The sequence below is a fragment of the Macrobrachium nipponense genome, chromosome 3 (assembly GCF_015104395.2).
Source record: "Macrobrachium nipponense isolate FS-2020 chromosome 3, ASM1510439v2, whole genome shotgun sequence".
Lineage (NCBI taxonomy): Eukaryota > Metazoa > Arthropoda > Malacostraca > Decapoda > Palaemonidae > Macrobrachium > Macrobrachium nipponense.
The window spans coordinates 52,909,356-52,926,986 of record NC_087202.1 but is presented as its reverse complement, the minus strand read 5'-3'; the positions used below and the strand labels follow the sequence as shown (position 1 = coordinate 52,926,986).

Genomic DNA, 17,631 nt, shown 5'->3' with positions numbered 1-17,631 from the left:
TGTCTAGATGCCTGCAAATAAACAAGGAAGTGTAGTATACACTGAGATAGTTTTAGAGTACTGTAGATAGTTTTGGCATGAGATGAGAATGAGAAAGGATGAGACAGAGAAACAGTTGGATATAGAAGCACCAAAAAAGAAGACTAGAATGGGTTCAGGCAGAAAGTGTACTCAACATATGTCTACTGTTACTCTGACTTGGGTTAATGATGAACAGTGATTATATTATGACCACTACAGAAGTTTCTTGTACAGCTATCCCAGGCTATAATTTGATTTTCCTATTTGAAACCTGTGGATGTGTAAATTCTCCTACTTTTAAAACTACTATAAATCTGTACATAGTATATAAACCATTTGAGTACTCCTGAGTAATAGTACAGTGAATAACATGAATGAATAATACCCCACCAATATCCCTAAGATGAGTAAGAATTGCTAACTTACTCTCAGGAGATATATGGGCATTGTGGAAAAAAAAAACTGTATTCTTGGGACTTGGACAAATTATCATTTCTGCCAAGAGTACCTGTTCAGTATATTAAATTATGAAACCTACTTATATAATGTACCAGAAAAAATCAGAGTACATGAAAAAATCAGCATAGCCAAAGTTACAAGATAACTAAATATTAGTTGATAAAAACCTCATAATTCCTTGAATAGATGTCTTTTTAACACTGAAAAGTTAGTACATATTGTGGTCCACAAAAGAAAACCTATGCCATGACTACAATGCAGTAAATAAGTAAATTGAAAATAAGAATGTGCACAATTCATCATGAGACACACCAAAATGCATTTGCAGAGCCAATTCCCACAAAATATAAAAGCCTATAGTATACCCTATACAGTTCATATTCATACATTTATGCACTTTCTGCATAACCTATGATCTGAGTTGCTGTCTTCCTTGAAGCTGGTTGGTTTTCATATGAAATAAATTGTAACATGAGATTACAGTGTACCCTGTATTCGCGTTCTCCGGATTCGTGGATTTCTCTCTGGAACATTTACCCACATTATTCGTGGAAAATTTGCCTGTTCACAGTATTTTTCTGATTAATATCCACAAATTCCTGTTTTTATTTTACCAATTTCATCATAAAATGCACTTTTTGTGATAAAACTTAAAAAAACCATGTATACAAATTTTTTGTGAGTTTTTCTTAAGTTTTAGTTCCAACTATTCGCAGGTTCTAAATATTCTCGGGGGGTCTGGTACGCATCCCCCGTGAATACGGGGGGGACCGCTGTATATCACATTTATGCATCAGTAATGAAAGTTTGAAAGACTTGCAGGAGTTAACTTTATGTTATACGTACAGGGATTTATATTAGGTTAGCAGTCTTCATTCTTGGCAATACAAAGGCAAAACCACCTATTTTTTAAATGTTAATGTTATTGAGAGAAGAATTTTTAACTGAATTATTAAATTTAGTTTTATCTCTTTTGTAATTACCATAATATGTAAAACAAAAGTCCTGTGATAGTTTCAAGTAAATCAGTGGTATACTTACAGTTCAGAAGTACAGTCAGTAAGAACTTTAAACTTCAGTAAATCCTCAGAAAAAAGTAATTACTGAAGCTGCTCTATGATTTTGATATTTTACAAATACTTACCAATGAGAATTTGAGACATTTGTGGCATACAATCACTGAAATGAAGCTGATGAATTAAAAATATTCTAGTACATATTGAATTCTGGCAATTGGATCATCAGTCTTAGCCGACAAATCCAGAAGTTTTGTGCAAGATAAAAGGGAATGTGTGTGGGAAACATGATTAGGAATAGTTTTGATAATTTAAATGCAGTATTTCAAGTTGCTGTAGGTCAGATAAAATCTTGTGACATGCTAGATCTAGCCCATAGACCTTATTTTGGAGACATCCATATTATATCATTACGTATAGCATAAGCTAACTTCAGTGTACATATAGTTAGCAATGATTTTGCTTTGCTCCCACAAATGATCAGATGTAGTTGCCAAAAGTTCCAAAGGATGAGAATAATACTAATGTTTAAAAGAGGCACTAGAAGGATGTTAGGCTTTATTTTTCTTAGTATAATAAAAATTAAATTACATTTCAGCTATGAGATTGTAAATGATGGTGGTTGGCACGTACTGGAGCTAATAGTTGAGAAACAGAACTTTACTCTCTGCATTGACCATGGTACAGCACGTTCAATTGTCAATGATGGTGTCAATGAGTACTTGCAGCTTTCTGTGCCACTTTACATTGGTGGTTTACCCAAGGAAGTATCACAGGCTGCCATGAAGAAGTGGCATTTGAGAGAAACAGGAAGTTTTAATGGTAAGAAAAGTCTTTAGTTGTGAACTCATGATCAACCAAACATTTGCTTTTATAATAATTAATCTTATGTACTTTATTGCTCCTTAATGCTCCATAAAAGAGTAGATTATTTTTTAAAATAGATTACTTCTCTCATTTTTTTTTTTATTAAATGAACAGGGTGTATTGAGCGCTTGTATCTAAATGGACGACTCACAGATCTAGGGTCTGGTCAGCAACATAAAGTAGCCCCAGGATGTGGTGGAGAAGAGACTGTCAGGGATCAGGGACTTAAACACCACCATAACCGTGTGTCAAGCACTGTTGCTCTTCTGGAAGAGGAAAAAGCTTGTGGTGACAACTGCGTTGTTAACGAAGTACAGGTATGGAGATAATTATATGCTGCATTTACAACTGGCATGTGTTTAAGATGAAATCCCGATATAATGTGGTAGAAAATTTGGAGTTAATGACAATGTATTTTAATCGATGGATCTTCAGTGATTTAGGTTCACTATGGGTCTACAAAATACTACTTACATGTATACACCTTAGATATATAGTGCCATCAGTGCACCGTAGACATTACTTAAGGTTTGTTCATATGCAAAACGAACCTTCAGTCTTAACAATAGGATAATTTTCAAGTGCCTAGCTGGAACCAGGTAAACAGTCAGAGATTGTAAAGCAAGGAATTTGTGAAATCTGGCAACGCATGCACATATTGGGTGAAAGCTGGTCAAAGACCATGCAACCCACGCCATCACATTAGACTTTCTTAACTGCCTTGGGGAGTGATGCGATTGCTTACTCTCCATCCAAGCCGGTTGTTTTGCCCATGTTTCACTCATTTGTTGTCTGTGTGTGTGTATGTGTCAGTATGGCTTCTGCATCTTCATGGCCTTGTCAGCGTATGTGCCCGGGTACTCAAGGTTTCCTGTGTTCTCGTTTCCTGGCTTCGTCTGCTATGGACCCCCATTCAACTTGCAGTAGGTGCCATGTTAATTTCTGTACTGTGACGAATCCCTGCCTGGAATGTCGTGAGTGGTCTAGATCGCAGTGGAAGTTATTTTATAGTAAGAGGGAGCATCGCAGAGCTTCAACTCTCCTCTTGGGAAGGGTTTTCTTCTCCTCGCCTAGATGCTTCATCTTCTCCCTCAGTCACACCCCATGATGCTAGTGTTTGTGTACCTGTGTTTTCTTCCTTTTCTTCCATTGATTCATTGTTCGAAGTATTCCTCGGGCTGATATAATGAATAATGTCGTCCCCTCTGCCTCGGGTATTAATTTGCTTCCCAGAGGGAGGAGGCTGTTTCATCTGTTTCTTTTGTTTCAGAGTCGGAGGCATCCAAAATGGCAGTGCTCTGGGTGTTGCTTGGTCTACGGGGTACTCCCTCCTTGGAGGGGTTGTTGATGCATTACATGGAGGCTTGCTGCTCACCTCAGGCCTTCCTGCTCTGCCACCTCCCCCGACTTTCTCTACGTTGGTGCCTGTGGCCAGCCATCTTGTAATGCACTGCCTGGGTATCATGTTATCGCTCCTCCAGTGAGGCTAGCCACTAGCTCTGGTCAGGAGGAGGTCATGAGGTCACTCCCAGGTCCATCGGTGATGTCACTCCCAGCTACGTTGGTGTTGTTGTTTGGGACTGCTGTGCTGCCTCTGACTTGTGTGTCATCATCGTTTGCTTCTGTGACGTCATCGCCACCCTCCATGACGTATGATCTTCCAACTATGATGTCTGCGTCCTCTCTCGCGGATCCGTCCAAGGCTTTATGTCAGGCAGTTCTCAAGAGATTGGACTCTGTTGTTTTAGAAGGTAGTTTTGCTGCCCTCTCTGCTGAGAGAGCTGTGAGCAAGCATGATGCATCTCGTCCCTCTTCTCCTACTAAGAGGGTGTGTAAGGAAGGAGAGGTGTCTTCTTCCCCTAACTAGAGCTGCGCACCAACTTCTGCAATGAAGTAAGTACAACACCAGGAACACCAACCCGAACACTCACAACAGAAGGTTCACGAACGTGTTCACATACATGGCCATGCAAAGCAGACACGCGTCCGTGCAACGGATATGTATTTCGAACTCTAGATACAGAGCAAGAACCTCTTTGAGGCGAATCACAAACAGCATCATTGGGAGAAGAAGGCAAATGCACAGGCTGAACCACTTCCGTATTAACAACCTTCAATCTTTTCACTGGCACCTTAACATCTTTATGACGACGAGCAGGCAGTGGAGCAGAAGCAGCAGAGGACAAATCACCAACATCCGCACATAAGTGCGAGGCTGCTACATGTCCGTGTAGGACAACGAAGCAACGACTGCACAAGGGAGATCCGACTTTGTAATACAGAGGGTGAATCCCTCCCACTGACACCACTTCCACACACACCATCGACACTTTGAGCAAGGGAAGAAGAACCACGAGGAGGAGCAGACGAAGCACTACCACTCTCAGGAACACGGACATACGAGGAAGAGACATAGTTGTGACCGGCAGCGGGCGATGGGCTCTCTTCACTCGCTGACAAAGAAATTGCAACATCCTTAATCCTCCAACGTCTGATACGCCGACAGGGTGGAGAAGGAGGCAACGCAGGGGAAGAAGATACCCCTCCTTCCTTACACACCCTCTTAGCAGGAGAAGAGGGATGAGATACATCACGCTTGCTCACAGCCCCCTCAGCAGAGAAGGCACCAAACCTATCCTCTAAAACAGTCCAATCTCCTGAGAACTGCCTGACATAAAGCCTCGGGTGGATCCACGAGAGAGGACAAAGACATCATAGTTGGAAGAGGATATGTCACGGATGGTAATGATGACGTCACGGGAGCAAACAATGATGACACAGGACCAAGAGGCAGCGCAGCAGTCCCAACCGGTATAGCTGGGAGTGACATCACTACCTCCCCCTGACCCGAGCTAGTGGCTAGCCTCACTGGAGGAGCAATAACACGATACCCAGGCAGCGCATTATAAGATGGCTGGCCACAGGCACCATTGTAGAGAAAGCCAGGGGGAGGTGGCAGAGCAACGGAGGCCTGAGGAGGGGAGCGAGCCTCCATGAAATGCATAAACAACCCCTCCAAGGAGGGAGTACCCCGTAGACCAAGCGATGCCCAGAGCACTGCCAATTTGGACACCTCCGACTCTGAAACAAAAGAAACAGATGAAACAGCCTCCTCCCTCCTGGGAAGCAAATTGATACCTGAGGAAGAGGGGATAACATTACTCATTAAATCAGCCCGAGGACCTCCCAATACTTCCAATGCCAAATTGATGGAAGAAAAAGGAGACACAGGTACACAAACACTAGCATCATGGGGTGTGACTGATGAGAAGACGAAGCATCTACGCGAGGAGAAGAAAACCTTTCCCAAGAAGGAAGAGTCGAAACTCTGCAATGCTCGCTCTTACTCTAATATAACTTCCACTGCGATCTAGGCCATGCACGACATTCTGAGCAAGGATTCGTCACAGTACAGAAATTAGAACAGCACCTACTACAAGTCCAATGGGGGTTCATAGCAGACGAAGCCAGGAAACGAGAACACAGGAAACCTTGAACATCTGGGGACATACATTGACAAGGCCATGTAGATGCAGAGGAAGCCATACTGACACATACACACACACAGACAACAAATAAGAGCGAAACACGGGCAAAACAACTGGCTTGGAGGGAGAGTAAGCAACCGCGTCACTCCCCAAGGCGGTTAAGAAAAAGACTAATGTTATGGCGTGGGTTGCGCAGTCTTTGACCAGCCTTCACCTAATATGCCCATGGATTGCCAGATTTCGCAGATTCCTTGCTTTACAATCTCTGATTGTTTAACTGGGTCCAGTTAGGTGCTTGAAAATTATCCTATTGTTACAACCTCAGGTTTGTTAGCTTTGAGAAAAACAAATTGTTTTAAAAGATTTGTCATATTGCAAAGTCAGATCTTCCTTGTGTAGTCTGCTGTTGCTTCTTCATCACCTACTTTGGTACACGGATGTGTAGCAGCCTCGCACGTACATGCAGATGTTGGTGATTTGTCCTCTGCTGCTTCTGCTCCACTGCCTGCTCGTCTCATAAAGATATTAAGGCGCCAGTGAAAAGATCGAGGGTTGTTAATACGGAAGTGGTTCAGTCTTGCATTTGCCTTCTTCTCCTGATGATGCCGTTCATGATTCGCCCCCAAGAGGTTCTCGCTCTGTATCTAGAGTTCAAAATACATTTACGTCGCAATGACGTGTGTCTGCTTCACATGGCCATGTACATGAACACATCCGTGAACATGTATGTGAACCTTCTGTCGTGAGTGTTCGGGTTGGTGTTCTTGGTGTTGTGTTTGGTTTGTCGCAGAAGTCGGTGTGCGGCTCCAGTCAAGACAGGTCTCTGGTGGCTTTACTGGTTGGCGCACCAGGTCCTTTGGCTGCTGAGTCTTTGGTTGATGATTTGTCGCCCGCAGTAGGATTACAGAAATTTGGTTCTTCTTCATGTCATCGGTCTCTGTTGCCGGAGCAGGAAGAGGGAGAAACACAGGAGTTTTTTGTCTTCTTTTGCTGGAGTGTAGGGCTCAGGATCAGTCTACTATTACTTCTACTTGATTGGAAGCGTTTCTAGGGGCTACTCAAGATCCTAAGTCCTCTTTTCAGCTTCCCCTATCAGGACATGTTCAGTCCGTCTTGCAGCGAGTGAATGCCTCAGTGTCAGACTGGGACGGATCTCTTCGGTCAAGGGGTTCTTCCAAGCTGCCTCTTCCTCCTCTCACGAGGCATAGGAAATATTATGCTACCAACTCTGTCTGTTTGATGCCTCGACATCTTAACCCAGATGTCATACGTCTCAAGCCAGGGTTGACATTGGAGCAAGTGAGGTCGGTGGCCCCGTCCTTGTCACCGCAGGATGCTTTGGCTGTAGAGTCTACAGCAGCCTCCACGTTTCAGACAGTATCATGGTTGGACTTGTGGTCGACAGCCATAGCCAATATTACGTCTGACAGGTCTGCAGAAGGGTTGGTGAGTGCATCTTCTCTTGCCAGTTTGTTGCAGTTTGGGGCAAGGCATTTTCATATCTAGCTCATCTTAGTGCCAATTTGTAGATTAATCTTTTGCTGATCAGAAGAGACACAGCTCTGTCCAAGGTGGCAAGATCAGTTGACCCTGAGTCCTTGTTGGCACTCAGGAATGGGGATTTGTTGCATTCTCAGTTCCTGTTTCCATAGACTGAGCTGGAGGACGCAATAGACCGGCACCGGGCTGACATGGAGGACAGGTTGGTGCATCAAGCTGTCTCCAAGTCAGAGTCTCATTCTCATCATCGTCCTCTTCCCCCTCCAACACAACAACAAATGCAAGGATCATCCCCTAATAATTCGGGTAGGAGTTTAGCTTCGGTTAGGCCATCTCAATCTTCTTCTCAGATTAAGTCTGACAAACAACGTCCCTTTTATTCCCACTCTTACAAGCCAAGGAGGGGCTTCAGGGGTAGAGGCAGGGGAGGTCGCCGATAGGTTGGGCGCCCCGTCCTCTCCTTTGCCATGGGTAGGGAGGTGCCTGGCAGGCCAGTGGGCCAAGTGACAGAGTTATGGCGCGGAGAAGTGGGTAGTAGATGTTCTTCGGGTAGGATATCTACTACCGTTCAACTTCTCTTCTCCACTCTCGGACAGAACTTTGCTCAGGCAAACATATGCCATCAAGACCTCAAGTTTGTTTGCTATAAAAAATACAAATTGTTTAAAAAAAAAAATTTTTTTTTGTTCTTTGCAGCGTTCCTTCAGCCCCTAGGTGCAACCCCATTCGTTCCTTTTACTGTACAGTCAACCTCCACTATTCACGGATTTTTCTACGAACCCCATACACACATACCCATAATTCATGGAAAATTAGCCTTTTAATGGTATTTTCTAATGAGATTATTCACACATTACTGTAATTTCATATTTTCATGACAAAATGCACTATTTTGATAAAACTATTATAATACTCGGGTATAAGCATTTTAAGGGTTTTTTTCTGGTTTTGCACCATCAAAATAGGCAGTTCTAAGCATTTTTAGGAGGGTTTTAAGTATTCACGGATTTGAGCTATTCATAGGGGGGTCTGGTATCCATCCCCCACAAATAGAAGGGTCTAATGTACTTCCTTTCATATTCTTTCTTCCATCTTATTTTCTACCCTTGCCTAACAACTGATTCATAGTGCAACTGTGGGGTTTTCCTCAGACTTTTAATCTCAATTTCTGTTTTTTCTTTTTCAGTGCCGAATGACCTCATTGGTCCTAGTTGCTTGGCCTTTGGCCTAAATTCTATATTATATTCAATTCATTACATACATGTATAACTGGCCTTTATTGTGCAACTACCATGTTTGATCACACTACTGTATTGTTCCTGATACATGTTTATTCATATAATATTTGTCACAGGAATCTAAAAAGGTATTAAATTACAGTACATATGTTGGTATTTAAACTAGAAAATACATACATCATTGAAAGTGAATGTTACAATAATGAAATAGATTCATGGAGCTGTTTTGGAAAGTGTGTGGCTGGTACTGTTTTTAAGAACTGTAAGTTTTTCTGAAATATAGAAAGCTATAAAAGGCAAAAAATTTATTTCTCAAAGGATGCTTCAATATAGCTATCACATGGAAATTTTTTTTCATCTTTTCTTATTTTTAGTTTATTTTAAGTGATATGGATTTCAAGTACAAATAAGAAAACATTACATTACTTTTGTGTATTTACATGATGATGAAAATATAAATTCTAGGAGGTATGATGAGTGTGTTTACATTTGCTGATTTCTTTTAATCCAGCCTCTACTCACAGGACTTGTAACTTGAGATTGCTTCACATTGCTTCACCTAGTATCAAGTCCAATCCATTTGGATCATAATCTCATCATATGTGTATTTTTGCTTTCTCATTGGTTGTATAGAATGAGGTATTTTTAAAATTTGGATCATGTAAGGGTAAAATATACGTACTCCATTTCTCTAATGATAAGGTTACATATAGTCATTCACTAATTTATGCATAGTTTATCATGCTTGCTTCAATATTATCATCTCTCAATTAGATCCACCCACCAGCCTTGGAGGAAGCACACAGGAAGAAAGAAGTAGTAGAGGATGAAGTTGAAAGGAGAGATCCATGTGAAAATCACAAATGCAGACGAGGAAGATGCAAGGCCAAACGTGAGAATAATCGCCCTGACTACTACTGCCGCTGTCGTACTGGCTGGTCAGGCAGATTTTGTGATCAAGGTGAGGTAGTTTGTACAAAGAAAAAATACAAAAAGTGAACGTACATGCTGCTTGTTAATACTTAAAAAAAAGTCCTTATGTTGATAAAGATCCTGTTTGTAATTTTTACAATGCCAATAATTACACACTGTTATTTTTGTATTATTATTGCTTTTATCTTGCGAATTCGTTCAGCTTTTCTATACTGCTTCTCTCACAAGTAATAACTCGATATATAATGCATCATTTATATTTGGAATTTATGTACACAGTGTAAATATATAAAAATACTCCTGAGCCATACGTAACTCATGTGTACTTTTATTTTGGAATTACAAAGTCCTGATTCAGTACCCAGAAACCTGAGCTAATTGGAGTGTTCCACACCAGTCAGATGGCCCTGCATATGTTCAGATTTAGCATCCACTCTGATATGAAGATGTGACAATTCTTGCTGATCGTGTCATTGACTGCATTCCCAAGGTCCATTAAAAAATCTTTGAAGTTTCTGGATACTGCTCCTTTGCTCTAGCATTGTTGACAGGCAACTCAGAAGATCAAATGAGTTGACTCAATTCCTGAGGTATGCAACAGCTTTAGTGTTGTCTGACAATACCTAACAAAATGTTCTAATAAGAATGTCCTGGTTGTTTGGAGGCTGAAGAAGACATTACTCAATTCCATTTAATTGACATGCTTCCACCATTCCTCCGTCAATCCTTGGCCCAAAATTCAAAACAGGAGGCCTTCCCTGCCCTCAGACTATGTCTCTTGATTATTTGGAGGCTGAAGAAGATGGTATTCAATTCCATTAGTTGATATGCTTCCACCATTCCTAGAACAATCCTTGGCCCAAAGATCAAAGCAGGAGGGCTTCCCAGCCTTCAAACTATAAAGTAATGAACATCAGGTCCTCTGGATCTAGCTGAAAAATTCTCGTCATGCTGTTATAACAAAACGGTAAGAGGCAAGTTAAGGTGTATTCTTGAGAGTATTCAATGTATAGCACAGATTTTTGTTTTTGAAGCGAGGATGCCCTGAGGGTCCCAGTGACCGATCAGGACCTCACAGTAACCCCTCCCTAAAAGTAGCCCTAGTGGAGTGGGTCGTAGTCTGGGATGTAGGCTGGTTTTAATCTGTCATTGGAGACCCTTGTGATCCTCCCATCCACTGTCGGTACATTTTCTCTCTCAATTGCAGTGTGCTGTGGGGTCCCAAGTAGATTGGAGAGAGGGGGTTTGTATGTATCTATTCTTATGAATGCATATTTTGCTCTTTTGAGGTATTTGGGGATGTATTCTTTCCTTGCTATATTGTATGTTGTCTTTGCCGGCATGATGTTTTCCATCGCTGTACAGACATGGAAGAGTCATGGGCTCGTCAGGTTTTGAAAAATGTATGCCAGTACCACCAGTGCTTGTCTGTAGAGTGCTTCTGCCAGTGATGCATTGAATGCTGTTCTTAAGTCCCAGCAAGACCCACAATAATTCCTATCTCTAACTCCTGCCTCAACATCTGGCAGTGTGCTGATTTGAGGGAACAGTGCAGCTTCTCCACCCTGCCATTCACTTCTGGGTTGTATGTTGTTGTGAGAATGAGTTTTATCCCAAGGCTGGCAGCAAGGGGGCTCTATCTATAAGGCAGAGGTGAGGTTGGCTCCTCTATTGCCTGTTATGTATTGTTGTACTCCATGCCTGCTGTCATCTCTCCCTTGTTGATGGATAGGTCACTCCACATAAGGGCGGGGTTCCCCCACTTTAGTCGCGGTAGATTCACATCATCTCTCTGAGCTGATGCTATTTTGGTATATGATATCCCAAGCTGGATGGAGCTGACGGAGTTTCGGAAAAGGGAATCTGCCACATTGTTGGAAGAGCCCTTTACATATACTATGATGGTGCAGGAGTGTTTGGCTATCAATGATGGGTGACACTGCTGTCTTGCTAACCAACTGTCTCCACTACGGTGAAGGTGTGGACCAACGGTTGGTGGTCCATATGCTCCACAAATTGCCATCCTTCTAGCATTTGTCAGAAGTGGCAGATGGCTCTGTGGACTTCCAGTAACTCTTGGTCAAACGTGGAGTAATTTTGTTCTGCTGGCAATAACTCCTTGCCAAAGAATGCCAACAGGTGACGACCATCACCTGTGTCTTGTTCAAGTACTGTGCCCATTACTGTGCTACTTGCATCCACCATCAGGGTGTGGGACCTATGGGGTAAGGGAAAGATTAGTATGGCTGCATAGGTGATTGCTTTTATGACTAGGATGAAAACTGTTTCTCATACCTACAATTTTTTTGGTTTTCCTTTTAAGCAATTATATATTGGAGCCATTATTTCAGCAAGGTTGGTTAAGAAACAGTGGTGATAAATGATAATTCCCGGGAATTCTTGGACTGCTTTGATCGTTGTTTGCTTTGAGAAGTAGATGATTGCTTGGACCTTTGTCAGGAGGTCCTTGATGCCTTTGAGTATGTGCAGGACTTGCCTGATGTCTTTCATGTGCTGTTTGATGTTCAGGCTGAATATATGTCATCAACGTAGACAACACAGAAGGGTAGGTTGACCTGTATTTCATCCATCAAACGGAAGGTCTCACCTGAGTTCCGAAGCCTTAAGCAGCTGTAATTGAAGGTGAATGTGCTGAAGGGGATGTTAATAGCCATTTTTTCTGTCATCCTTTGCAACCAGGACTTGGAAGTACAGGCAAACGGTTATCGATAAGGGTTCCGTTCCGATGGCTTGATGATAACTGGGAATCGGTGTGGTCAAGTTTTGGTACATGTGAAAGGGAGCTACCCAGGGGCTCATTCCATGTCTTGGAAAGCTTATTTGGCAAGTTTTTCTGGGGCCAATTGTCTGAAACATGTATGCATGGGGGGAAACCTATTTGGTAACTTGGTGCTGGACATTTGTTGCTTTGCAGAGCGGGTTTTGGTCAGCGGTCTTCTTGCAGGGTCATTCCTTAAATTACGATCAGGATAAACTCTGTTTTACGGAGGTTCTGACTTTATCTCTGGTTGCGGAGTATGAAGTTGAGTTGGGGCTATGCAGGCGGCGGTTTGCATTGCATCAGCATGCCGTTCTTTTGCTACGTCCACCATCATGTTATGGCGGGCTTTTATTTGAAGTCTGCTCCTAAAAAAGTTGCTGCATTGTTTACGTCTGCTGTGTGATGAAACATCCAGTTGTACTGCTTCCAAACTGAACGACAAATTCATTGGACCAGCTTCACCTGTATATTTTCAGTGGGGCTCCGCTTGGCAGTGCCCGGAATACCATACAAGCAGTCGTTTTGGGGGGTTCGGTATCTGAGGCATTTCATGTGGGTTGGCTGGTACGAACTACTTGTATGCGCAATTGTCAACCAGGAACTCCATATCTTATCTGTCATGTGCTATGAGAAAAGTTTTGGTACATGTGAAAGGGAGCTACCCAGGGGCTCATTCCATGTCTTGGAAAGCTTATTTGGCAAGTTTTTCTGGGGCCAGTTGTCTGAAACATGTATGCATGGGGGGACCTTTGGTAACTGGTGCTGGACATTGTTGCTTTGCAGGTTTGGTCAGGTCTTCTTGCAGGTCATCCTTAAATACATCAGGAACTCTTTTAGGAGGTGACTTATCTCTGGTGTTGGAGTAGGAGTGAGTGGGGCTATGCAGGCGGGTTGCATGATCAGCTGCCGTTTTGCTACGTCCACCATCATGTTATGGGCTTTTATGAAGTCTGCTCCTAAAAGTGTGATTGTTACGTCTGCTGTGATGAACATCCAGTTGTACTGCTTCCAACTGAACGACAAATTCATGGACAGCTTCCTGTATATTTTCAGTGGGGCTCCGCTGGCAGTGGATACCTATAGAGTGTTGGGGGTTGGACTGAGGCATTCATGTGGGTTGGCTGGTACGAACTACTTGTATGCGCAATTGTCAACCAGGAACTCCATATCTTATCTGTCATGTGCTATGAGAAAAGTTTTCATGCTTGTACCTGGAATAAGGAGCAGAAAGTAGATGCAGTTTTTCTTATGAGGCAACCAGTCTGCCCACCACTGATGTTTAGTTTGTTGGGGCACTGCTGGGACTCTTTGGCATGTTTTTTGACATATGGATGTCGTTTTCACATTTTGGGGCTTCATTCCCAAACCTCCAATTGTAGAAAAAAAATGACCTTGGGACTTTCTTTTGTATTGGGTTTGTATTTGGGTATGTTTTTCCACCCAAAGCTCCAGTAGCCTTGTATGGGGGCGGCTGTGCCCCTGTATCGGTGTGGCTGTGGGGCGGCTGCTGCTATGGATGGTTATGTAGGCTCAGACATGTGGACCAGGTGGAGAAAGTCAACCATCTTCAGGAACTCGTCGAGTCATTGTTTGATGCATTGGGAATGGCCACAACTGTTTGGCAGGGTAATTTTGGGAGTAAGACCTCTCACAAGGTCCAACGTAGTCTCTGGGTGGCTATCGGATAGTAACTAGGTGGGGCTGCAGTTGTTTGTAGACATGTGATGACAGCTGGTTTCCTATTGCTGCCCCATGTTGTCTAAGAACTTCTTTACTTGAAGGCAAGCATGCTGCTGAAGGACAACCTTAGTTGGTCTTTCAGTGCTTCAATAGAAGGTGATGGTGGTCTTTTGGTCAGTGAGCCATTCCACGATTTGTAAAAAGATGTTGTCTGGCAGGTACACGAGGAGGGTGTCAGCTTTGCGGGATGTGGAGGAAAGCCTCTTAGACCTGAAGATGGTCTCCACTCTTAAAAACTAGGCCTCTCGCTTGTGGGTCGTAAAGGATGCCAGATGGATGCTTGCAGTGTTGTGGGATAGGCTGGTCCTGGCGATGTCGGTCACTCCAGGTGTGATCAGCATTCAAGATAAAGCCCAACTCACAAGCAATATCATCCAATAAAATGTTAATTATAGGCCTAGCAGTGTACTAGTCATGACAGCCAAGTGTGTTATAGCTGGATGTGCTGCTCTGGTGACAAAGAATTATTATGGCCACCTGAATGACAAACTGAGCCTATGCCTCATGACGTCCAACAGCAGTTACCTTGGCATGACAAGAGGACACTGAACTACGGGCTGAATCTGGACAAGGTAAGAATACAGCCCTAAAATGTTTCAAAATCCCATGGAGATGAGGATAAGTTTCACCATAAATGATAATCATAACAGAAGTGTTCATCTGTAACTAAGTAAAAGTAAGAAGACCAAAAGTTGCAGGAGGCTCCACATTCTTAGCAGTGAAACAAAATGGCAGGATAATTTTGACAGTTAAGGTAACACAGGACCGAAAGCAACCAGTGGAGTAGCAGGAGGTGGAGACAGATGACTGACTAAAAGCACCCATGGGTTGTACCAGAGAGATAAAGGAAACATCAAGACCACTGCAGCACCATCCTTCAAGAGACCACTCTACTGATGTTGATAGGAACACTGTAAACTGCCCTCTTACCTGCTATTGACATATCCTCTACCATCTCATCTAAGGGGGACCTTGTGTCTACAGAGTCTTCCTTCTTGAAACACTTGAAACTTTATTACTGGTCAGTCATCAGACTTTGATGGATATATTGCAGGCTGGTGCTCCTGTTCCTATTTCTCTTGTTGCTCCTACTTCTTAGTTATCATTCATTGCAGCTCTTATCCTGCAGCTCCCGAAGTCTTAGAATGGTGCCTGTAGGACCTGTGGCAAACAGGAACTATATCTTAAGCAACTAGTCTTTATGGACTGGCAGATGTGCTGAGGTCACTGCTAACCCATACAAGATTGAGACAGGAGGTGAAGGTTTCTAGTACTAAGGGAAGAAAAATGCATTATAGACCTTTCCTAGAAACATTTGGCATGTATTGAGCATAGTAACCTGAACTTGACAAACAAAACCAGTGAACACCCTTTATTTCCTGATAAGACTATAAAAGCACCTCAATAAAATCTAAATTTTTCATAAAAATATTTAATACTCACTCAATAACAAATTATAAATAAAGCCTAATCCCTCGTGATAAAAGCTAAGATTCCTCCAATTTCACAAAAATTTTATTACAAAATTAAATGAAACCGATAAAAATATATCAAAAGAAGGAAAAGCACAAAATTATAGGAGTGATAATAATTACAACAGTATAGCAAAATCCTAGGAGTGACACAAGAGACTATTGATTGTCCAGAGTTGCACAAAAAGAATGAAGTAGATAAGGTGTGTCATAGGACTGAGCATGCATCCAATGAGGGCATCTGGATTTTGATTGGTACATGTTTGTGCAACTTTTATCAACTGCATGGATGAAAGGTAGTGTATAATGAATAGGGTTATGAACAAATTGGTTCTGTTGTTTTACATTCAACCCTGTCATTTGAATTAATTTGTTCTTCACTAGCATATCAGGTATATGCTATGTATGATAAGTGGGTCTCCACTTGATTTACCTAATACATTCATGCTACATGTCAAGAGAATTAATGAAATCTGGCTATGGAAAATAGTTTAGTTCTCACAACACTGTTACCAAATGCAGTTTATCCTCCAGCCTCGTCATATTAACTTCCTTTATTTAGAGTGCCAGGAGCAGCTGAAGGAGCCAGAGCACATAGCTGGAACAAATACGTAATTGCTGAATTAGGTCACAAGAGATCCAAGAAAGTTTACTCATGAAAGGATAGTATAAACAGAGAAAGGAAGCAGGAAATGCATTGAAATAGAAGGAATTCAATCTCATATGATGTAAATGAGACTGAATGTATCCAAGATCTGCTGCCCTGCTTATTTTGTAGGATTCAGGAAAGAAAATTGGCTACGATTGTAAAAGCAATCAGAGGTATAATTCAGAAACACTTGTACTGACTATGTTATATGATACCCAAGGAAGCGGCAAATGACAGACGTAATAAGAGGCTCCACCTCTCCTGAGGGGAATCTAAGATGGGTATTGTCACGGGAATTTTACTTTACATAGTAGTGTAAGGTACTTAATGAGGCCACCGAGTTTTATTTCCAGTTTCTTGTAGGGTTTGCCCAAAGGATTTGTCTTAAAATTAAAGATAGGTTGAATTGAAGATATTGGGCATCTAGCATGAAAGAAACCATAGGAACAGATGAAAAGTATGTAATATAGTAAATAGAAAACAGTGCAGCTGAGGACTAGAAGATTGCTGCAAAGAACCTTTAGTGACTACAGTGTGCTGTCAAGGCACACGGTATGTGGTCCCCCTCAGTCGATGTCTATTAAATTAAAAATCGCTGCCAATATGTACCTTATTGGGCATTACAGCATGAAGAAAATAGATTTGTACATTGTATGAATATGTATTTTTGTATCATTTGTTAGAAATAAAAGATCATAGATTAATATCAAATTTTAAAGTAAAGCTTTACTGAACTCAGTTACTTTTCACCTTATTTTTAAAACACTTTACTTTTCAGCTCCATCTTGTCGTAAAGAGCAGTTCACCGAGTACTATGTGGAGAATGGTTGTCGGTCTCGCAAACCAATCAAAAATGCCATATGTAGTGGTACCTGTGGCTCCCACTGTTGCAAGCCAAGGAAGACCAAGCAACGAACTGTGCGTCTTATCTGCAACGACGGTACTCGCTACTCTAAGCAAATTGAAATTATCAGGAAATGTCGTTGCTCCAGAAGATGTTACTGAAATCAAAAATGAAGAGAATCAAACTACTCTGCAAAAGAAAAGTGAAAACATTTCTTTTAATAACGTTCAAGATTATTTTGATGTGTAAGTGAGACAAAGTGCTTGGTTTGGACGGTGATGATGAAGTATTACTTGTTGTGTTCTGTATACAAAGAAAGAGAACTTTGGGAACCCTGTTGAAATGTTGGAGATTTATTCTAGAGAAGGAAGGTTATCTCATCTGAGTTTCTCATCATGTTATTGAAGATGTTTTTCCTTATAATACATACCTCTCGAGATTCACAAAACTCATGGACAAAACCAGTGACTGTAAATCTTTTTATCTCATCCTAATTACAGAATATTTTTTAGAGATAATCAGACAGATACAATCTGGTACAGAAGGCTCTGATAGGGAGATGTAACTCCAAGGAAGCAAGTTGATGTACATCATTGTTGTAACTTGTGAATAAAAGGTGGAC

General features: G+C 41.8%; 1 protein-coding gene across 1 annotated transcript in view; it reads left to right on the top strand.

Moving 5' to 3' along the window:
- The window catches only part of LOC135221781 (protein slit-like), a 558,755-nt gene that overhangs the window by 539,359 nt on the left and 1,765 nt on the right, over positions 1-17,631 (top strand). The window contains exons 25-28 of the mRNA XM_064259629.1: positions 2,095-2,318; positions 2,478-2,680; positions 9,364-9,550; positions 16,944-17,631. The exon at positions 16,944-17,631 is cut by the window's right edge and continues 1,765 nt beyond it. Coding sequence (XP_064115699.1) covers positions 2,095-2,318; positions 2,478-2,680; positions 9,364-9,550; positions 16,944-17,170 — 841 coding nt within the window. The 3' untranslated portion in view covers positions 17,171-17,631. The remainder of the gene's footprint in view (positions 1-2,094; positions 2,319-2,477; positions 2,681-9,363; positions 9,551-16,943) is intronic.